Source organism: Schistocerca cancellata, chromosome 7 (assembly GCF_023864275.1).
Source record: "Schistocerca cancellata isolate TAMUIC-IGC-003103 chromosome 7, iqSchCanc2.1, whole genome shotgun sequence".
NCBI lineage: Eukaryota > Metazoa > Arthropoda > Insecta > Orthoptera > Acrididae > Schistocerca > Schistocerca cancellata.
Genome location: NC_064632.1, coordinates 270,471,889 through 270,495,503, shown reverse-complemented (window position 1 = coordinate 270,495,503; position 23,615 = coordinate 270,471,889). Strand labels below are relative to the sequence as shown.

Below are 23,615 nucleotides of genomic sequence, written 5' to 3'. Positions count from 1 at the left end.
CACACCGGCCGGCTTAACCTTCCCAGTCCCCCTCCAATTTCGACCGCGATTCTAAATTAAGAGATTCTGTCGTGAATCGTGCAGCGTTTCACATGCAATCGTACATAGTTTCCAGGCAACAGCAGTTATATACATGTCTTAAATCAATGTCTTAAGAAATAAATAAATTTGTTGCAATCCTTTCCAGTGTACCGATGTTACGTCTCCTTTACCTACGTCATTTACCTTGTAATTTCCTTGTTAGCCCATTCATAGTGTTTCCATGCTCACAGGTTCAATAATTAGTCTTCCCTTTTTATTTAAACCAAATTCTTTAGAATAGATCTTGTTTTCAGGAATGTTGCCGCAAGCTGCTGTTATTCACAGTAGAGTCCTGCATGACCGAGTAACGCCGCTTTCACACTATACGGTTTTGACCGTACGGCAAAAAGCCGTACGGCTGTAGGTGTGAAGAAATGTATGGCGCCTTTCACATTATACGGCGACGGCAAAATGCCGCTGCCGTGCCGTGCTGCAGCCGTGTCTTGCCACTACAACAGACGGTCGCCGTACGGCAAGTTCGACAACAGTGGCCTACGTGACTAAGTGCATGCTTTCACACTGGACGGTTTTGAGCCGTACGGCGTCGGCTAGTTCGTTGTAGTGTCGTTTTATTCATTTTTGTTTATTCTTGTTTACTGAAAAGTGTAGAAGAATGGATGAAATTGATACTGAACTTTTGATAACCTTGGTGGAAGTAAGACCTGTTCTGTGGGACAAAACTCTAGATGCGTATAGAGATCGTATTGCTACAAAGAATGCTTGGCGGGAAGTTTGCGTAGCACTGAAGCAAGATTTTGATGAGATGGAAGACAAAGATAAAAATGCGTTTGGTAAGTATTTATTTAATATATTAATATTACATTTAATACGTTTTAAACAGTTTTTATTTAACGTTATAAATTTTATTCTAAAAGTAAATCGTTTGTTTATAAGTAAATTACTGCTACCAGTCACGTTTTTTTTGTTTTGTTTATATTTTGCACGACGCGTTTCGGGAAATAATTCCCATCCTTAAGTGCGTTTTTCTCTAAGTTTTCATCATGTGTGGTGTCTTTTTATGTGTCAGGTCTTGCATTCTGTTTTCTTTACTGTAATTTATAAGAGAAACACGCACAAGACCTCACAAATAAAAAAACACTACACATAATGAAAACTTAGAGAAAAAAACGCACTTGAAGATCGGAATTATTTCCCGAAACGCGTCGTACAAAATATAAACAAAACGATTAAAAACGTGAGTGGTAGCAGTAATTTATTTATAAAGAAAACTATTTACTATACAGTCGCAGGCTTTCACAAACAATCTACAAAAAGGAAAAGGCTTGTTAATTTATATCTTTGACATCTGCCATGACACGCTTCCAGCATTTGTCATAAAATATTTACAAAGAGTGTTCCTTATGGCGTTGGCTGTCAGTCCTCCTCTTATGTTGGCATCTTGGGCTAAGTCTTCCAAACCAGTGAAGGATGTGGTGTCTTCAATTATAAATCCATCTCTCTGACGTACAAAATTGTGTAAAACAATGCAAGCTTTAACCATTTTTACTGCAAAATCTGGATGAACATTTAAAGGTCGGTGAAACAACCGCCACTTATTGGTGAGGATGCCAAAAGCACATTCCACATACCTCCTTGCTCTGCACAAACGGTAATTAAATACACGTTTCTCAACTGTCAAGTTTGTTCCCCCAAAAGGCCGGAGCAAATGCGTGTGTAGGCCAAATGCTGCGTCTCCCACGAAGAAGTAGGGTACTTTTGGACCTTCCGTACCAGGCAGACATTGGACGTCTGGAAATTCCAGGGAATTACTTTCTATTGACTTCCATAAACTGGACCGTCTGAACACTGAAGAGTCACAGTCTTTGCCATAACTTCCTACGTCGACATAAATGAACCTGTAGTTGGAATCCGCTACAGCCATCAGAACCACAGAAAAGTATTCTTTGTAATTGAAGTACATTGATCCGCTATTAAATGGGGCAGTAAGACGGATATGTTTTCCATCCACCGCTCCTAAGCAGTGGGGGAAATTAGCAGTACGTTCAAATCCAGCCGCTATTGATTCCCATACCTCTTTGGTCGGTCTTTGTATACATTCTTCCCGCAGTGATGACCAAATTGCTGTGCATACATCATTAACCACTTTACTTGCTGTAGAAATCCCAATTCTGTACTGGAAATGTAAGTCAGTGAAGGAACAACCGCTTGCCAGATACCTGAACAAAACGAAAAAAAATCAGTGACATTTAGTTTGCAGTGGACATTTTTTGTTACAGTTTTGCTTTTTTCTATACAAAATTAAAATGTTTTCATACAGTTTTGTTTCCTTTTGATGTAGGTATAGAAGTAATACGGAGGTGGACCAATCTACGAGACTCCTTTGTGAAGTCAAACATAAAAATTCAAGCTGCGAAAAAAAGTGGCTCAGCAGCAAAGAAAAAGAAAAAGTATGTATATTCTGATCAGCTGCAGTTTCTAAAAAAGCTGTATGATGCTCGAGAGACGGAGGACAGTTTTCAATCGGAACGCACCGCCAGACAGGAAGAAGATATAGAAACGCAGGGCTCCGTCGAAAATACTGAGAATGTTTCTGGGCCATTTGATACAGCACCCACACAACAAACATCCAAAAGCGAGTGCCATACAAACAGAAAACATAGAAAACCTGATGCAATCGAAATGAAAATATTACGAGCTCTGGAAGAAGACAAACCTTGCAGCAAAATGTCATTTTTACTTAGTCTGAAGCCTCATCTGGAAAAATTTGATGAACAGGATTATCTTCAGTTTCAGATGGGAGTCCTCAAAGTTATAGAAAATATATATGAAAGGAGAAATATATTGACAGCTCAACCTCCTCCATTTACCCATTACACACCTCCCATGCCCTATAATAATAGATTTCAAGCTTATTCTTATTCACCTATGGAAAATGCTGCTCCAATATCCTCTTACCATACGCATCAGATTCGTCCTCCTCCAGCTGCACCAAACCCAACTACTTTTCTCGAACAACCATTACAGACTTCTCAAGGTCGCAGTTCTTATCAACGAATTAATAAAGTGCCACCACCATACCCTTCGCCTTCCACAAGTAGCCATGAAGGCCCACCATCAACAACGCAGTTCTACAACGTTTTTGCAGAGAGCCTGTCGCCACAAAGTGACAGTACAGTCAGTCCTGCTACAAACTCTTTGGTTTCAACTGCTGATATTGATATTGACTTTTCTACTTCATAATCTGAGCGTAATAAAAATGTAAAACACAAATAAATAAGTAAATAAACAGAACTAGTTTTTATGTATTAAATTACCTTAACGTGATAGCCAGCATTTGAACAGGTTGGATGCAATTGCGGAATTGTGTGTTTTGTCGTTGTAACACATCCTTTAGTTTTCTATGTAATTCGTCAAACGAGGTAATAGACATTCGGAAATAGTTAAAGAATTTATTTCCGTCGTTCCTCAAATCTTCAAAGAGTGTATAAAATAAACCCACTTCGTCTCTTCTCTGGTTAATGGGGTGTACCCACAAAAGACGACCTTTTCTTTTGCGGCGACGATGAAGCAACCACAAAGCAACAACTCGTTTACGGTTCATCTTGATACACACATTAAGCAAACTGAATAGACACCAACAACTGGTCACGTCAAAAAGCCGTGTAATGTGAAAGCAACACAGGCACGGCTAAAACTCGTACGGCTTTTTGCCGTACGGTCAAAACCGTATAGTGTGAAAGCGGCGTAAGCAAGCACAAAATACGAGATGGGGCGAGCACACCCTAACTGGATAGGCTGCCCGCACAAGTACTAGTGACCGAGCATAGATGCCGTGACCGAATGCGTAGCACGTAACTTCAAACACATAACACGTTTCATTATCCGTGTGAGACTGCAGCCAGTACGGTCTTCTCATTTGTGGTTTGTCTCTGTCTGTAATCATGCAGCGCGAGGAAGCCAGTGCAGTTAAGACGTAAGATTGAAACCAATGTTTACACATTGAAGAAAGGGAAGGTCTAAAAAGCCAAGTATGGAGTACATTTCTGTTAGTTGTAGACGAAAACAGTGCGTCCACTGGGTACGTATCGTGCATAAACTGCTCAACATTAGCGTGTTTCCAGTCGGAAAACACTCATTTAAAGAAACATAGTTGCAAGAAACCTCACAAAGGTACAGCTCCTTCAGGGATACCGGCAGTAATAAAAAATAGTATTACAGCAGAGTGTGTTGCAATCTGTGCTAACGATGTGAGACCTTTTAATGCTGATTCCAGTGAAGGTTTCAGAGAACTAGGAAAAGAATTAATACATCTAGGTGCGCATTATGGAGAAGTTAACGCGGCAGATGTCAGCCAGTTAAATCCGGAACGCGTTAGTGATTTACTGATCAACAATAACTATAATTTTGTTTCTGTTACAAGCAAGTGAAAAGTATGACAACTTACGTCTGTAAATATTGAATGTTCTTTGTATGCTTTCTTTGTGAAGATGGTTGTCTTTTAGATTACAGGGACAGCACTTATTCAATGTTTCCTCTTAATGAAAGGAAAAATAGATCTTCTGTTTGGAAATGACACTCGTCTTCTATCCGCGATTGTATTGAAATATCATTTTACTTTCCAAATGCTTTATGAATTTAGCTGTGTCACGTACCCCTTCTTGGAAACGTTACTTTTGTCTTAAAAGAGAGAGAGAGGGAGAGACAGAGATAAGTACATTGTGTGTGTGTGTGTGTGTGTGAGAGAGAGAGAGAGAGAGAGAGAGAGAGAGAGAGAGAGAGGCGTTGGATATGTAAAGTAAAGTACAGTGCAGCGAGCAGCGGCGAGGCGAGGTGAGACGTCAGCGGTGACCGGTCATGCTCGGTTATCCGCGTGTCCGGAATCCGGACAACAGTCATGGGGCGAGTACGTGACCGAGCCGAGTCGTATGGGGCCGGACACGAGCGGCTCGGTCCCCACATCAACAAGCGAGCCGTGACCGGTCAAACACTGAGCGTTGCAGCACTCTAATTCACAGTGTTCACACACTTCATACTTTATTTTAATATTTGATTCGTGTGAACAGCTCCTGGATCATATTAATAATTACATCCCATTTTTTATGAGTGACATTTCTATGAGTGTTCTTTTATAAATTTGTTCTTATGACTAAATTAATAAATTTTCCAACTCAGTCGAACCTCAGTGTGGCTAGAGTTGGTGGCAGACCCAATTTTCTACTTTGATTTTAATGTCAGAGAGCATTTCCATTTACGCGTAGCTCCTTTAGACATCTGGATATAGCTCAGTGCTCCACTCATTTCATAAACGCCACGTAAATGCACGTCACCTTCAACTGTGGATAATTTATCACAGACACAGTACCTTTGACTGTTCAGATATGTCACTAAACCCTCCTAAAGATGTAAACAACCATGCATGAGCAGCGCCTATTGGACGGAGGGGCTCCGACAGCCTATCAGTTTAAGTCATTGCTCCAGGAAGGAGGTACACGGCTCGTGTTGTCTGCAGTTCAACCATGCCTAGACGATCGCATCCACATTGTTACTTTGTGCCTGGAAGGGTTCTCAACAAAGTCAGTGTCCAGATGTCTAGAAGTGAAACAAAGCGATGCTGTGCGGACATGAAGGAGGTACAGAAAGACAGGAACTGTCGATGACATGCCTCGCTCAGGACGCCAAAGGGCTACTACTGCAGTGGATGGCCTCTACCTACGGGTAATGTCTTGGAGGAACCCCGACAGCAACGGTACTATGTTGAATAATGTTTTTCGTGCACCACAGGACATCGTGTTACGACTCAAACTGTGCGCAATATGCTGCATGATACGCGACTTCACTCCCGACGTCTATGGCGAGGTCCATCTTTGCAACCACGACACCGTGCTGCGCGGTGCAGATGTACCCAACCACATGCCGAATCGACCGCTCAGGGTTGGCATCACGTTCTCTTCACCGATGAGTGTCGCATATGCCTTCAACCAGAATATCATCGGAGACTTGTTTGGAGGAAACCCAGTCAGGCTGTATGCCTTGTACACACTGTCCACCATGTGCCGCAAGGTGAAGAATCCCTGCTATTTTGGGGTGGCATTACGTGGGACCGACGAAGGGCGCTGGTGCTCATGGAAGCCGCTTTAACGGCTGTACGTTACGTGAATGCCATCCTCCGACCGACAGTGGAACCATATCGGCAGCATATTGGCAAGACATACGCTTTCATGGATGACAATTCGCGCCACCATTGTGCACATCTTGTGAATGACTTCCGTCAGGAGCCGGCCGGAGTGGCCGAGCGGTTCTAGGCGCTACAATCTGGAACCGCACGACCGCTACGATCGCAGGTTCGAATCCTGCCTCAGGCTTGGATGTGTGTGATGTCCTTAGGTTAGTTAGGTTTTAGTAGTTCGAAGTTCTACGGGACTGATGACCACAGCAGTTAAGTCCCATAGTGCTCAGAGCCATTTGAACCATTTGAACCAACTTCCTTCAGGATAACGACAACGCTCCACTAGAGTGGTCAGCATGTTCTCCAGACATGAAACCCATCTAACATGCCTGGGATGGATTGAAAAGGGCTTTTTATGGATGACGTGATCCACCAACCACTCTGAGGGATCGGCACCGAATCGCCTTTGAGGAGTGGGACAATCTGGACCAACAGTGGGTTGATGAACTTGTGGATAGTGTGCCATGACGAATACAGGTATGCATCAATGCAAGAGGACGTGCTACTGTGTATCAGTGGTACCGATGTGTACAGCAATCTGGACCACCACCTCTGAAGGTCTCGCTGTATGGTGGTACAATATGCAATGTATGGTTTTCATGAGCAATAAGAAGGTGACGTTTATCTTGATCTCTATTGCAATTTTCCGTACAGGTTCTGGAACTCTCGGAACCGAAGGGATGCATAACTTTTTTTGATGTTTGTACATGAGACAATATTTCAAGCAGCTTTTGGGCGTTCTTGTGAGCATGGGTCCTTTCAGACAGACGAACGTGCAGGGAGAAGGCGAACCGTGCGTACACCAGATTTGGAGGACCGGATTCTACAGGATATTGTGACGAACCCTAGTACAAGCTCCAACCAAGTAGCACACTAACATGGTGTAAGCCAAAGTACAATTACTTGCATCCTGCATGACAACCGCTACTACACCTATCATTTGCAACGACTGCAAGGATTATCAGCAATGGATTTCCATCTACGGGAAGGATACTGTCAATCGTTTTTGCAGCAGACCATCACCATTTTGGGATTTCTGTCATCAGTTCTCTTTACCGATGAAGCAACCTTTACCGGAACTACGATCATCAGTCTGCATAATTGTCATTAGCGGGCTAAAGACACAGCACTTGGTCAGGGGAACTTACATTCGTCAGCGCCATCTACCGTGGCAACGATGCATTTCCGGACACATGTTCGTAGAACCGTTTTCCTCCATTTCTAGTCAGGAATCTTACCATCTACATCTACATTTATACTCCGCAAGCCATCCAACGGTGTATGGCGGAGGGCACTTTACGTACCACTGTCATTACTTCCCTTTCCTGTTCCAGTCGCGTATGATTCGCAGGAAGAACGACTGCCGGAAAGCCTCCGTGCGCGCTCGAATCTCTCTAATTTTACATTCGTTATCTCCTCGTGAGGTATAAGTAGGGGGAAGCAAAATATTCGATACCTCATCCAGAAACGGACCTTCTTGAAACCTGGACAGCAAGCTACACCGCGATGCAGAGCGCCTCTCTTGCAGAGCCTGCCACTTGAGTTTGCTAAACATCTCCGTAACGCTATCACGCTTACCAAATAACCCTGTGACGAAACGCGCTGCTCTTCTTTGGATCTTCTCTATCTCCTCTGTCAACCCGACCTGGTACCAATCCTACACGGATGAGCAATACTCAAGTATAGGTCGAACGAGTGTTTTGTAAGCCACCTCCTTTGTCGATGGACTTCATTTTCTAAGGACTCTCCCAATGAATCTCAACCTGGTACCCGCCTTACCAACAATTAATTTTATATGATAATTCCACTTCAAATCGTTCCGTACGCATACGCCCAGATATTTTACAGAAATAACTGCTACCAGTGTTTGTTCCGCATTCATATAATCATACAATAAAGGATCCCTCTTTCTATGTATACGCAATACATTACATTTGTCTATGTTAAGGCTCAGTTGCCACTCCCTGCTCCAAGTGCCTATCCGCTGCAGATCTTCCTGCATTTCGCTGCAATTTTCTAATGCTGAAACTTCTCTGTATACTACAGCATCATCCGCGAAAAGCCGCATGGAACTTCCGACACTATCTACTAGGTCATTTATATATACTGTGAAAAGCAATGGTCCCATGACACTCCCCTGTGGCACGCCGGAGGTTACTTTAACGTCTGTAGACATTTCTCCGTTGAGAACAACATGCTGTGTTCCGTTTGCTAAAATATCTTCAATTCAGCCACACAGCTGGTCTGATATTCCGTATGCTCTTACTTTGTTTAACAGGCGACAGTGCGGAACTGTATCGAACGCCTTCCGGAAGTCAAGGAAAATGGCATCTACCTGGGAGCCTGTATCTAATATTTTCTGGGTCTCATGAACAAATAAAGGGAGTTGGGTCTCATACGATCGCTGTTTCCGGAATCCATATTGATTCCTACAGAGTAGATTTTGGGTTTCCAGAAATGACGCCGCGCGGGATTAGCCGAGCGGTGTAAGGCGCTGCAGTCATGAACTATGCGGCTGGTCCTGGCGGAGGTTCGAGTCCTCCCTCAGGCATGGGTGTGCGTGTTTGTCCTTAGGATAATTTAGGTTAAGTAGTGTGTAAGCTTAGGGACTGATGACCTTAGCAGTTAAGTCCCATAAGATTTCAAACATTTGAACATTTGAACCAGAAATGACATGATACGCGAGCAAAAAACATGTTCTAAAATTATACAACAGATCGTTGTCAGAGATATAGGCCTATAGTTTTGCGCATCTGCTCGACGACCCTTCTTGAAACCTGGGACTACCTGTGCTCTTTTCCAATCATTTGGAACCTTCCGTTTCTCTAGAGATTTGCGGTACACGGCTGTTGGAAGAGGGGCAAGTTCTTTCGCGTACTCTGTGTAGAATCGAATTGGTATCCCGTCAGGTCCAGTGGACTTTCCTCTGTTGAGTGATTTAAGTTGCTTTTCTATTCCTTGGACACTTATTTCGATATCAGCCATTTTTTTCGTTCGTGCGAGGATTTAGAGAAGGAACTGCAGTGCGGTCTTCATCTGTGAAACAGCTTTGGAAAAAGGTGTTTAGCATTTCAGCTTTAGGTGTGTCATTCTCTGTTTCAATGCCATCATCATCCCATAGTGTCTGGATATGCTGAATTTTGTCGGATTAATTAACGTTCACCCTGTACGCTATTGCATCCATCATAATACTATATTCTAAAATGAATTCTCATTCATTAGCAAGTGAGTTAGATTCTTTAAAATCTTTTTTATATGTAGTAAGGTAATTTCTCTCTTTTATTCCGTTTGAATTTTGATGTTGATTATGGAGATACGGTGTATATAGGCATTTTCTGCAAATAGTGATTTTCTGTTACAATTGATTATTAACAAATCTGGTGTTGATGTGCTCGTTTGTTTTAAATTATTCCTTTTTACGTTCGTAAGCACTTGGTTATGTAATTTCTTGGTCAGCAACTGGCCAAATAATGACTTTATACCCTTTTTAAATGGACTGTCATTTATAAAAATATCCAGTATATTTCGCTTCACCACGAGTATTATTTTGCATTACATGTTTTTTTAGCATCTCTGGGGTCAGTGAACAGCAGACTCAAGACAGATAAAGCGGCACCGCCTGCACGCGTTGCAGGTCAACTTCCACCAGACGCCCAGACAAAAGCTCCTTTTGTGTATTCAAATGTCATGGTTTTTGCGTTTAGGTTGGGTTCAGGGTTGTTTCAAATCACAAAATCTGCATAAACATGTCCAGTGCACTGAAAAACGTCTATTAGGAGAGTTCCGTTACATTCATTTCATAATAACGTATGCACTTTCGTTCTCTCCATTTATTGGTCTTGCAGTACTCAATAATTGTTTCTTTCTTAAACAAACGAGTCTGTTTCCCGTTATGCTTGCGAAGGTTAACTACTTTCGAAAGACAGTTTAGAGTCAGATGCGTTTTTCACTAGGGTAAACGGAGGTATTTCTTACACGTATGCAGATTCTGTTTGCTGAGTAATTTAAAAATGACAAAAGGTAGCTTGCGTGTTTTTATTACGTAAATAAGCAAAGCATTTAGAAAAGGTCATTCCACGTTGTGGCGAGGAAGCCCAGTAAGAAGCTGTTTGTGGTAACTGTGTGTTTTTAATCACCTTCTGCTGTGTGTAGTACTGGCCAGACGTTACCGTCAGAGCCGCATGTCGAAGTAAATATGTATTTAATGCAGGAGTAAACACTGCACGCACCAAAAACGCAAACCGGACAAGTAGTTAAATTCGCGCGCTCGCGTCACAGAAAAAGGTTCGCAGGTCACGCCCTGAAAGTATGGAGTGCACTAACGTGGCGTTACCCTCAGTTCCTAGATGGTATGAAATGTCGAGTGTAACGTATTAAGAAGCGCTGTAATCACCTGAAAGTCTTATACGAACTGTCGCGTCAGCATTGGACTTAAGTAACCGAGTAGAAGAGAACAGTGTGAAATTTTCGCGCTTTTACTTATGCTTGGATCATTTATGACTGGTAACTGAAAATAGACTGTTGTACTTCTACTTGATTATGGAGACTAGAGACTACCTCTGGTATTGGTTGACGCCTGTAACGTATGTGAGTTAACAATACAGCGACATACGTACTTCGTACGCTGAAAGAAAGAACATCTATGTTTCAAGTGTAAACAATGGTGCACACAAGTAGCTCAGTCTGTCACAAAAAGGCAAATTCGTCACTGTGGGAAAGCTAGCAGAGGATTATGGAAGATTATGCAGTGGGTTTGTGGAATAAGCAACCACAGTTCCAAATTAATCTATAGTGAGTCAAATGTAAGCGAGTTGGCGGTTCCAAGCATAAAGCTAGAATTCATATGGCCGAATACTGAAGACTCACTATGTGTGAGTACGTGCTACAGCAAATTCACGCCTCGCGAGCTCTTACAATCATTATAATTACAAATAGTCATTGAAAAAGACGTCATTTTTCTGTATCTTGTAGTTTCCTCGCAGTTTTCTAAATGGTTCAGATGGCTCTGAGCACTATGGGACTTAACATCTGAGGTCATCAGTCCGCTAGAACATAGAACTACTTTAACCTATGTAACCTAAGGACATCACACACATCCATGCCCGGGGTAGAATTCGAACCCGCGACCGTAGCAGTCGCGCGGTTCCGGACTGTAAAGCCTACAAGCGCTCGGCCATAGCGGCTGGCCACAGTCTTCTGCTGAAGCCTCAATGGCACTTATAAATAATCCGGTGCAGATATTTCTTTCATCAGTTTCAGTTCCTGGTAATAGAACGTCTCAGCAAGTTGTTCCTTCCAGGACTTTCAAAAACTTTTTCAGAATGAATTTTTTTAGAGCAGTCACCAAGCTTATAGCTAAGCCATTTATTTGCTACATCTTCCCTAGTCCCTCAAGGCATGCGGCAGAAATTTGGAAGGTAGGAAAAGTAGCGCAGTCGGGGTCCTAGAGTCGTAGTTGCGTAGTTCAGCAGGTAGACTACTTGACCATAAACGTCTAATGCCCCAGGTTCAGGAATCAACTCGGCACACAATTTTAAAATTTTAATCTTCCATGAAATTTTAGATTAGCGCACACGCCACTGCAGAGTTGAAAATTCATTATTGATCCATTCCTTTGTTTCTTGTCAATTATGTTCTGAGAGTAAGACAGTGTCCATTCACTACTTTACCTCTGAGCAATCGGTGACAATGTCCTGCGTGAGAGATCAGATAGGGTAAACTTATCACCAGTGGCGAGCTACATGCAGGACGCCAACTGATGTTACGGGAAATGTGCCAGGAACAGAGTTATACTGCTGGCTTTGCCAATGCGGACGTCACACTGGGCCACTGCCACACCTTTCTCTATAGACCTGGTTATCCAGTATTGACCGAGTTGGCACTGTGAAAGCCGTGCACTCACGCGTAAGTGTGAATGGATGGACGACGACGTGTGGTCTTGCTGTCTGTAGAAGGCGATTCTACATCTTCAGTCTTCGAAGATGGTTAATTACCTTTTCATGAACTCTGTAACGCATTCTGTAATAAAAGAGGGCGCAGCTCAAAATATACCAGGAACGTCAATGGGGATATGCTTTTAATAGTTTCCCCAATGAAATATTGTATCGAAAGCTGGTAGAAAAACCAGAGATTCTGATCCTACATAAAGTTCGCCACACAATCAATACCTTCAACGGGCGATAGCAATGGCAATGTTGCCGATGCAAGTGCCATTAGAGCGCTCTTACGAGGCCTCAAGTGATAAAACAAATATGCTTGTCGAGAGAAACGTTTTTTTCTCTCACGCATTGTCGGAAAGAAACCGCGTGGTGGACGTAGGAAAGCTGGAGAGGAAAAGTGCGATACCGTTGCTCAATCAACAGACCAGTCTGCAGTGAAAGCCATTCGCAGAAAAACAACTGAAGTTCAAATTCTTTTGGGGGATCTTCTGATTGATTTGATGCTGCCCGCTACGAATTCCTCTCCTGTGCCAACCTCTTCATCTCAGAATAGCACTTGCAAACTACGTCCTCAGTTATTTTCTGGATGAATACCAGTCTCTGTCCTTACAATTTTTTGCCGTCTACGGCTTCCTCTAGTACCATGGAGGTCATTCCCTTTGGCTAAACAGATGTCTTTCATCCTGTCCCTTCTCCTTATCAGCGTTTTCCACAAATTCCTTTCCTCTCCGATTCTGCGCATTCTCAACATTCGTCTGTAGCACCACATGTCAGATGTTTCGATTCTCTTCCGTTCCGCTTTTCCCACAGTTTATGTTTCACTACCATGCAATGCTATGCTCCAGATGTAAATTATCAGAAATTTCTTCCTTAAATTGAGGCCTATGTTTAATACCAGTCGACTTCTCTTGGCCACGAATGCTCTTTTAGCCATTGCTAGTCTGCATTTGATGTCCTACTTTCTCCGTCAGTCATTGGTTATTTTGCTGCCCAGTTAGCAGTATTCCTTAACTTCATCTACTTCGTGACACAGCAATCCCGATATTAAGTTTCTCGCTGTTCTCAATCCCGATATTAAGTTTCTCGCTGTTCTCATTTCTGTTACTTCTCTTTACGTTCGTCTTCCTTCGATTTACTCTCAATCCATATTCTGTACTCATTTACTCATTAGATTGTTCATCCCATTGTGCAGATCATGTAATACTGGTTCACTTTCACTCAGCATAGCAATGTCATCAGCGAATCGTATCATTGTATCCTTTCACCTTGAATTTTAATTCCACTCCTAAACCTTTCTTTTATTTCCATAATTGCTTCTTCGATGTACAGATTGAACAGTAGGTGGAAAACACTACATCGCTGTCTTAAACCCTTTCTAATCCCGTCTCTCCCTGACGCTTACCCCTATTTTTCTCAGAATTTCTAACGTCTTGCACCATTTTACATTGTCGAACGCTTTTGCTAGGTTCATAAATACTTTAAACGTGTCTTTAGTCTTCCATCCATTATCAACCGCAACGTCAGAATTGCCTATCTGGTGCCTTTACGGTTCCTAAAGCAAGCTGATCGTCGTCTAACACATCCTTAATTTTCTTGTCAGCAACTTGGATGCATTAGCTGTTAAGCTGATTGTGCGATAATACTCGCACTTGTCAGCTCTTGCAGTCTTCGGAATTGTGTGTATGATAATTTTCGGAAATTCACTCGGTATATTGCCAGACTTACACACACTACACAGCAACATAAGTAACCGTTTTGTTGACACTTCCCCAAGTGATTTTAGAAATTATGATGGAATGTTATCTATCCCTTGTGTCTTATTTGATCTTAAGTCCTCGAAAGCTCATTTTAATTCTGATTCTAATACTGGATCCCCTATCTCTTCTAAATCGACTCTTGTTTCTTGTTCTATCGCATCAGACAAATCTTCCTCCGCATAGAGGGTTTCAATGTATTCTTTCAGCCTATCCACTCACTTCCGTTGCACTCTTTATGTTACCACCCTTGCTTTTAATGTCACCGAAGGTTGTTTTGACTGAGTGAGTGAAGTAGCGATGTTGAAAAATGCGTGAACACATTATTGGAAATGAATGGACTGAGACCCATTTATGTGAATGCATTGTCTGGCAACGAAATTCATCAGGAAGTTGCAACCTGCAGTGCTCTACTTGCACTATTTACAAATCGAGAGTGTCGCTCAAGAGTGTTATTTTCTGACGAATGTGCGATATATCACAGTTGAGACAGTAAGAATGAGGTTTGTGGTCTAAGGAAAATCCCAATTACGTGCGAAACCTAGAAAACAATCCGTCTCATGTTATGACAGGGGACAGGATGTCATCAAGGTACCTCTTGAACAACATTTTCTGAAGGGTAGGTGAATTGAAATAGTTAAAATTTAAATTTGTGTTAAGTTCCTATGGGACCAAGCTGCTGAGGTCATCGGTCCCTAGGCTTACACACTACTTAATCTAACTTAAACTAACTTACGCTAAGGACAACACACACACACCCATGCCCGTGGGAGGACTCGAACCATAGACGGGGGGAGCCGCATGAATTGTGGCAAGGCGCCCTAGACCGCATGGCTACCCGAGCGGCTGAAATAGTTATATGAACATGTTGAAAACGTTGTTAATAACTTAGCACAAAGAAAAGGAGATCACACTTATGTGTGATTAGGGCAGGTCACAGCTCCAGCACACTTCGCTAGTTATGTCATTTGGAATAATAGTTTAAATTTAGCCAACATTGTCTGTGGAGCGCAGAGATCTTGTGCTATACTGAAAGGTCTCTGTTGCGTTCCTTTCATGTTAATTTCTTAAATCTGTTGTCATTTACGGCATAAATTCCTCTTCTAAATTTACTGTGGCGTTTCTGACTATCTGGGAGGAGACTGAGTAGTGGAACGTGTTACTTTTACACATAAACAAGAACGATCTGTCACACTACTACACTTTAAATCACAGTTTATATGTAATTCACGTCACACAGTCTCATACGGAACCTACATCCGCTTTCTTTTATATACTGTATATGATAAGATACTGTCATCCCCCTTCCCTTCTGTGTGAGAGGATGAATGAGCAAATGTATTTCTAGTTGCATGCTTGAGGGTAGCAGACAAGCCTGTCTGCTAGAGAACAGTAGGACCAACGTCGGAACAGGTTGCTATGCTTTCTAAAAGCAAAGAGGTTTCTATCCTTAGTATGGTCCTGTCCATCCCTTGTCATGTTGGTATAGGAAGCTGCCCCTCTGGCCACTTCCGTTTGTATTTGTGAGCCACCCTCAGGAAGGGACCAGGTCAGTCTGTCCGCGGCGAGCGTCTGAAGTGGTAAGATCTCTGGCTAAGCGCGTGTCTGCTAAGTCCGTAGGATAATGGATTTCTTAAGTTCAGCCTAACTGAAAATTTAATCACTTATCTTAAATTGCAACACAATGTGATTCGAGTGTACAGTTCAGAATATCTTCCAGTAGTTGCTTTGTCACTACTTTGTGAGTAAAGTGGAACCACGTGTTGATCAGTAACTCTAACTAAGTTCATCAAACTTAAATGCGATTGTGCGTGAGATTATAACGTCTCGTCTTGACAATATTTTTCAATATAGCAACTTTTCTTTATGTTCAACCCACATGGGGTGTACTTTGTGAGACCAGTACCACGTGCTTATACAATTGTTTGACCCATCAGGTTAATAGCAAGACGATAGTAACCAGTACGAGGTTTTTCTTTAGTAAATTGCGTTTCGATGTAATTTATTTTAATTATCAAAATTATTGTGGAGTTACACTCTTTGTGTAAACCAAGTTGACCACGTGAAGCATGTGGTGTACGCATCAAAGTAGCCTTCAGCTATTCTTTGCGGGAAGATTTCACAGAGAGTTAGTATGAATTTAGTATACCAGTGTGTGGTAATTTCATGACGGACAGGATTGCGCTACGAACGTAACTTCTTTGGGTGAAAATTGAATCGGTTGGTTGTGGTTAATTTCCTCTTGCATATGATACAACGTTCTTCGTGTGTTATTTTATGAATGCAGTGTTGTATGCAGTCTCCCAATCTTGGCTCCATAGTTGTGCAGTAATGCAAGGTTAACTTCCCCAGACAGCTCACAGCTTTTAACCCACTTTTATGGTCGTGAATAGCAGCACCGCTTGCAGAACAAATTAAAGCAACAACATTACAATACTTAGGTTAAAATATTTGTTTATTGACCAGTTTCGGCTTATGTTCGGAATATTGAACCAAAACGTATCACCACGAGTCAACACTTAATCAGATAGAGTTTGAACGGCGGTCATGTGAACACCTAAATTGATGTTGAATAAAGAGGTCCTGGATTCTTCGACGTAAATTATTAGCCTGACAAGTTTAGTGTAGGACTTTCCATTTATTTTCTGCAGATGCAGCACATGAAGTAACAAAATTGTAGCAAACTTCGATTCCATTCTGCTGATTAATCCATTTCCAAATTCTCATGTTATACACAACTACTGTTAGTTATCATATCAACAACCACCAACTAAGTGTCTCTCCCTTTGTGCAGACACTATGGCAATTGTCTATATAAAGATGTAAGAATAAAAACGTACAAGTTTATTTTAAAACAGCTACTTAAGTGTTGTTATAACGAAAAATTATCTATTCACAAATATCCAAGTGTGACATTGTGCTTTGTTGAGAAAAAGAGAGGTAAATGTTTGACATGAACCGAATTTTAACATGATTTGATATTGTGTGAAAAATACAAAATAAATCTCTTTAAAAATACTATACAAATTTCCAAATTACTATTAACATGCTTAGTTATTTTAGTTTCGACCATTTACAGAGGCTTCAATCCTAAAGTTACATTGTTTGTTGCATCTAATTATTTTATAAACCACGTTAAAAGCCATTCTGTGGACAATTTTTTTACAACTGTAATAACCATTCTCAACATTGCTATTTTTTCTAGTTCTGTTCATTAATTTTATAAAACAGTATTATTTGGACGTACTGTCACCATTTTGAATTAGGGATTATCGTCGTAACAAAATAGGAACGGGCATACAGGAAGATTCAAAGTGTCATATGTCAGCAAAATATCAGTAAATGAAATAGCGTTACTATCTAGTCATTTACAGGCTATTTAGCTACTGCAAATAGGTTTAGATAAAATAAAATAACTGTGAAAGGAAAGAAAAAATGTAAATGTAAGATAACGTATAAAAGATAAAATACACTGAAGCCTCAAAAAAAAAAAAAAAAAAAAAAAAAACTGGTATAGGCCTGCGTATTAAAATACAGAGGTATGTAAACAGGCAGAATACGACGCTGCGGTCGGCAACGCCTATATAAGACAAAAAGTGTCTGGCGCAGTTGTTAGATCGGTTACTGCTTCTAAAAAGGCAGATTATCAAGATTTCAGTGAATTTGAACATTGTGTTACAGTCGGCGCACGAGCGATGGGACACAGCATCTCCGAGGTAGAAGTAAAGTGAGGATTTTCCCGCACGACCACTTCATGAGTGTACCGTGAATATCAGGAATCCGGTAGAACATCAAATCTCCGACATAGCTGTGGCCGGAAAAAGATCCTTCAAGAAACGGACCAACGACGACTCAAGAGAATGGTTCAACATAACTGAAGTGCAATCTTTCCGCAAATTTCTGCAGATATCATTGTCGGTATATCAACAAGAGTCATCGTGCGAACCATTCAACGAAACATAATCGAAATGGGCTTTAGGAGCTGATGAATGCACGACACACAGCTTTACGCGTTCCCTGGACCCGTCAACTTTGACATTGGACGGTGACGACTGGGAACGTGTTACCTGGTCGGACGAGTCTCGTTTCAAATTGTATCCAGCGAATGGACGTGTAGGGGCATGCAGACAACCTCACGAATCCATGGACCCGGCATAAAAGCAGGGGACTGTTCAAGCTGGTGGAGGCGCTGCAATGATGTGGGGCGTGTGCAGTTGGAGTGATATAGGACCCCTGATACGTCTAGATGCAACTCTGACAGGTGACACGTACTCAAGCATCCTGTCTGATCATCTGCATCCATTCAAGTCCACTGTGCGTTCCGGCGAACATCGGCAATTCCAGCAGGACAGTGCGATACCCCGCACGACCAGAACTGCTACAGAACACTCTTTTGAGTTTAGACACTTCCGCTGGCCATCGAACTCCCCAGACATGAACATTATTGAGCATATCTGGGATGCCTTGCAATGTGCTGTTCAGAAGAGATCTCCACCCCTTCGTACTCTTATGGATTTATGGACAGCCCTGCAGGATTTATGGTGTCAATTCCGTCCAGCTCTCTTTCAGACATTAGTCGATTACATGCCAGGTGGTATTGAGGCACTTCTGCGTGCTCGCGGTGGCCCTACAAAATATTAGGCAATGTACAGGATGTTTCAAAAATGACCGGTATATTTGAAACGGCAATAAAAACTAAACGAGCAGCGATAGAAATACACCGTTTGTTGCAATATGCTTGGGATAACAGTACATTTTCAGGCGGACAAACTTTCGAAATTACAGTAGTTACAATTTTCAACAACAGATGGCGCTGCAAGTGATGTGAAAGATATAGAAGACAACGCAGTCTGTGGGTGCGCCATTCTGTACGTCGTCTTTCTGCTGTAAGCGTGTGCTGTTCACAACGTGCAAGTGTGCTGTAGACAACATGGTTTATTCCTTAGAACAGAGGATTTTTCTGGTGTTGGAATTCCACCGCCTAGAACACAGTGTTGTTGCAACAAGACGAAGTTTTCAACGGAGGTTTAATGTAACCAAAGGACCGAAAAGCGATACAATAAAGGACCTGTTTGAAAAATTTCAATGGACTGGGAACGTGACGGATGAACGTGCTGGAAAGGTAGGGCAACCGCGTACGGCAACCACAGAGGGCAACGCGCAGCTAGTGCAGCAGGTGATCCAACAGCGACCTCGGGTTTCCGTTCGCCGTGTTGCAGCTGCGGTCTAAATGACGCCAACGTCCACGTATCGTCTCATGCGCCAGAGTTTACACCTCTATCCATACAAAATTCAAATGCGGCAACCCCTCAGCGCCGCTACCATTGCTGCACGAGAGACATTCGCTAACGATATAGTGCACAGGATTGATGACGGCGATATGCATGTGGGCAGCATTTGGTTTACTGACGAAGCGTATTTTTACCTGGACGGCTTCGTCAATAAACAGAACTGGCTCATATGGGGAACCGAAAAGCCCCATGTTGCAGTCCCATAGTCCCTGCATCCTCAAAAAGTACTGGTCTGGGCCGCCATTTCTTCCAAAGGAATCATTGGCCCATTTTTCAGATCCGAAACGATTACTGCATCACGCTATCTGGACATTCTTCGTGAATTTGTGGCGGTACAAACTGCCTTAGACGACACTGCGAACACCTCGTGGTTTATGCAAGATGGTGCCCGGCCACATCGCACAGCCGACGTCTTTAATTTCCTGAATGAATATTTCGATGATCGTGTGATTGCTTTGGGCTATCCGAAACATACAGGAGGCGGCGTGGATTGGCCTCCCTATTCGCAAGACATGAACCCCTGTGACTTCTTTCTGTAGGGACACTTGAAAGACCAGGTGTACCGCCAGAATCCAGAAACAATTGAACAGCTGAAGCAGTACATCTCATCTGCATGTGAAGCCATTCCGCCAGACACGTTGTCAAAGGTTTCGGGTAATTTCATTCAGAGACTACGCCATATTATTGCTACGCATGATGGATATGTGGAAAATATCGTACTATAGAGTTTCCCAGACCGCAGCGCCATCTGTTGTTGAAAATTGTAACTACTGTAATTTCGAAAGTTTGTTTGCCTGAAAATGTACTGTTGTCCCAAGCATATTGCAACAAACGGTGTATTTCTATCGCTGCTCGTTTAGTTTTTATTGCCGTTTCAAATATACTGGTCATTTTTGAAACACCCTGTATAACAAGTCATATATATATACACCGGGTGATCAAAAAGTCAGTATAAATTTGAAAACTAAATAAACCACGGAATAATGTAAATAGAGAGGTAAAAATTGACACACATGCTTGGAATAACATGGGGTTTTATTAGAACCACCCCATATTGCTAGATGCGTGAAAGATCTCTTGCGCGCGCCGTTTGGTGATGATCGTGTGCTCAGCCGCCACTTTCGTCATACTTGGCCTCCCAGGTCCCCAGACTTCAGTGCGTGCGATTATTGGCTTTGGGGTTACCTGAAGTCGCAAGTGTATCGTGATCGACCGACATCTCTAGGGATGCTGAAAGACAACATCCGACGCCAATGCCTCACCATAACTCCGGACATGCTTTACAGTGCTGTTCACAACATTATTCCTCGACTACAGCTATTGTTGAGGAATGATGGTGGACATATTGAGCATTTCCTGTAAAGAACATTATCTTTACTTTGTTATGCTAATTATTGCTATTCTGATCAGATCAAGCGCCATCTGTCGGACATTTTTTGAACTTTTGTATTTTTTTTTTGTTCTAATAAAACCCCATGTCATTCCAAGCATGTGTGTCAATTTGTACCTCTCTATCTACATTATTCCGTCATTTATTGAATTTTCAAATTTATACTGACTTTTTGATCACCCGGATAAATGGATGTATCACATATTTCAATATCTGCCTTTCAGTGTGTTACATCACAATATGTATCTAGCTCATCTGGTAACAAGGCTAGAAGCCTGGAAAACCACCGTGTTAAAATAAAACTGAAAGTCATTTAATTGTAGTATGAGGCAAATTCTTCTTAATATCGATTTATGATTGGGTTTCAAGAAAAATTTTGTTTCGTTTCAAGAAAGATTTTGTTTCGTCGATGGCTGCACCAAGAGCGCCAATACGAGAACCACTCTGGTGCAAACGGTTCTGCCCTATGGAGAGAGAGATCCGGAAGAAGTGTCTTGTGCCCCTTTCTATTCCACACTACTGACCGCTTTGGCGCTGGCGGCACCATCGCGCTGCACGCTGAGTGTGTGTGTGTGTGTGTGTGTGGCCGCTGGGCCCGCAGCCAGCGGCTGGCCGAGACACCTCACGGGCACAGCAGAGGCGGCGGGCGGCCCTGCAGCCGAGTGTCACGTCGCGGCCTGGCCTGGCTGCGCTCCGCTTCGCCTCACCGCACCTCACCTCACCACACCTCACCACTCCACCGGCCGCGCCTGCTGTCGCCGCAGGTCCGACCCTCCGCCGTGCAGCCGGCTGCAAATGGAATTGTCGCTAATACCGCGCAACGGCCGCGGCGGGCGACGTGTCCTTCCGCCGCCGCCGGACTCGCACTGATCACGTCCGCCGCACACGTCATTAAGGCCATTTGGTCGCCGCACTCTCTCGGGCCCGTTGGCCCGAAATTTGGGCCAATTAAACTGACCGTCGGCGTGCGGCCACGCAGAGATCCGAGAGGGTGAGCAAGGGGCGCGGCGGGAGGGTGGCTACTGTACCGGAGACGGGTAGAAGAGCCGGCAACTGCGGGGATACGGTGGCTGAGGAGGAGGAGGTAGGAGGCACCACAGGAGTGAAGCCGGAGCGGAATTGTCGACGGACGAACAACAGCCTGCCGTGCAGGCGAGGGGTGTCTGCGGCTCTCGGGAGAGCCCGGGTAATTACGGGCTGCCACGACCTCGTCAGGGCTGCCAACTTAGCGTCACGTCTCCCTCCAGGACGCGGCGTCACGCGGGCGCTACCGCCCCCTGCGACTCTCTCTCCACCGGAAACGCCGGCCCCCTCCGGGCGAGCCTCAACTTATTTGCGTAATGACAATGGGCGGCCGGCGGGCAGCGCCAGATGATTTAGCCGATAACGGCCCTCCGGCTTCCGCCTCCCGCGCCGCCACAATTGGTCGCAGCTGCCGTCGCCGCCGCCGATCGCCTCCCACGGAGGGACAGACCGCCTCGCGGCCGCCCCCTGTCGCGCATGCGCCAGCGTACAGGGTCCCTCATTATTATTCTCCAGCGAGTTACGTGCACACGCTCCTACCGTGTGTACACGTGCGTTGCCGCCGCGGGACAAAAGAGCTCGCGAGGGGCGAGGCAGGTCTTCAATGGCGAACCACTTGGCCGGGGTCGCGCTTGGGAAGGGGTCTGCCATTAAGCAAGTACCTACAGTCGACGCAGAGTCATCGCTGCCGAAACGTTCCTCAATGGCTTACGCGTTGGATCTGTGAAGTCAGCACTACAAGTAACATCCCACATTAAACTACGAGGGACGCAAAAACTATCTACACTTTCCTTTCTGCAATGTGTTTACAAAACAATAGTTGATCAGGATGTATATTATTTTGTAACGTATTCTCCTCCCGGAATGAGAGCACTTGCCCGCGAAAGGCAAATCTCCCGAGTTCGAGTCTCGGTCCGGCACACAGTTTTAATCTGCCAGAAAGGTTCATATCAGCGCACACTCCGCTGCAGAGTGAAAATCTCATTCTGGAAACATCCCACAGGCTGTGGCTAAGCCATGTCTCCGCAATATCCTTTGTTTCAGGAGTGCTGGTTCTGCAAGGTTCGCAGGAGGCTTCTGTAAAGTTTCGAAGGTAGGAGACGAGGTACTGGCAGAAGCAAAGCTGTCAGGACGGGTCGTGAGTCGTGCTTGGGTAGCTCAGTTGGTAGAGCACTTGCCCGCGAAAGGCAAAGGTCCCGAGTTCGAGTCTCGGTCCAGCACACAGTTTTAATCTGCCAGAAAGTATCATATTCTCCTCCCTTTGGAATACACTTGTTCTTCGGTCCACAAGCCAGGATTGGAACCACGTCTGTAACACAATGCTGGTAGAATCGATTGCGATTCCACATCAGCAAATAGTCTTGCAAAGCGCTGGAAGCTTCACTATCGACAACTTTCAAAAAACTGTACGCAGTGTTTTTAATAATTAAAGCAATACTTTTTTCTGAAAGCAGGTTAGTTTTGTTCAGAATTCCAACACACTATATTATTCCCTATTCTTTTGCTTACAAAACTTATACTGTATTTTAACGTAATCTCCGTTCAATGCAACGGCCTTACACCACCTTACTCGGACGGCCTTTGTGCCCTCGTGGCAGCACTCCACAGATGGAAGGAGCGAGATCCGGACTATAGGGTGAATCAGGAAGAACAGTCCATATTTTTCCCGGTTCGAAGTGATGAATACCTTTCACCTACTGTGACGATATTCGACAAAAAACAGTGACATTCAGCTTCGCAACGCGGAAACACTTCCATTCAACTAGTCGTTTGTTGTTCTTTATGAGCCGGCCGGGGTGGCCGAGCGGTCCTAAGCGCTACAGTCTGGAACTGCGCGATCGCTACGGTCGCAGGTTCGAATCCTGCCTCGGGCATGGATGTGTGTGATGTCCTAAGGTTAGTTAGGTTTAAGTAGTTCTAAGTTGTAGGGGACTGATGACCTCAGATGTT

The 23,615-nt window shown here is 43.6% G+C and overlaps 1 protein-coding gene across 1 annotated transcript; it reads left to right on the top strand.

Moving 5' to 3' along the window:
• Positions 1-694: 694 nt before the first annotated feature.
• Positions 695-21,512, top strand: LOC126092729 (uncharacterized). The gene is made up of 3 exons (XM_049908454.1): positions 695-872; positions 2,381-3,211; positions 21,244-21,512. The coding sequence occupies exons 1-3, from the start codon at positions 695-697 to the stop codon at positions 21,510-21,512; spliced, it is 1,278 nt and encodes a 425-aa protein (XP_049764411.1).
• The last annotated feature ends 2,103 nt before the right edge of the window (positions 21,513-23,615 follow it).

Excerpts from the sequence above, each read along its gene's own strand:
- LOC126092729 (XM_049908454.1), top strand. The coding sequence starts at position 695 with ATGGATGAAATTGATACTGAACTTTTGATAACCTTGGTGGAAGTAAGA. Across the intron at positions 873-2,380 it reads CAAAGATAAAAATGCGTTTG|GTATAGAAGTAATACGGAGG; the intron begins GTAAGTATTTAT and ends CTTTTGATGTAG. Across the intron at positions 3,212-21,243 it reads CCTGTCGCCACAAAGTGACA|CCAGCGGCTGGCCGAGACAC; the intron begins GTACAGTCAGTC and ends CTGGGCCCGCAG.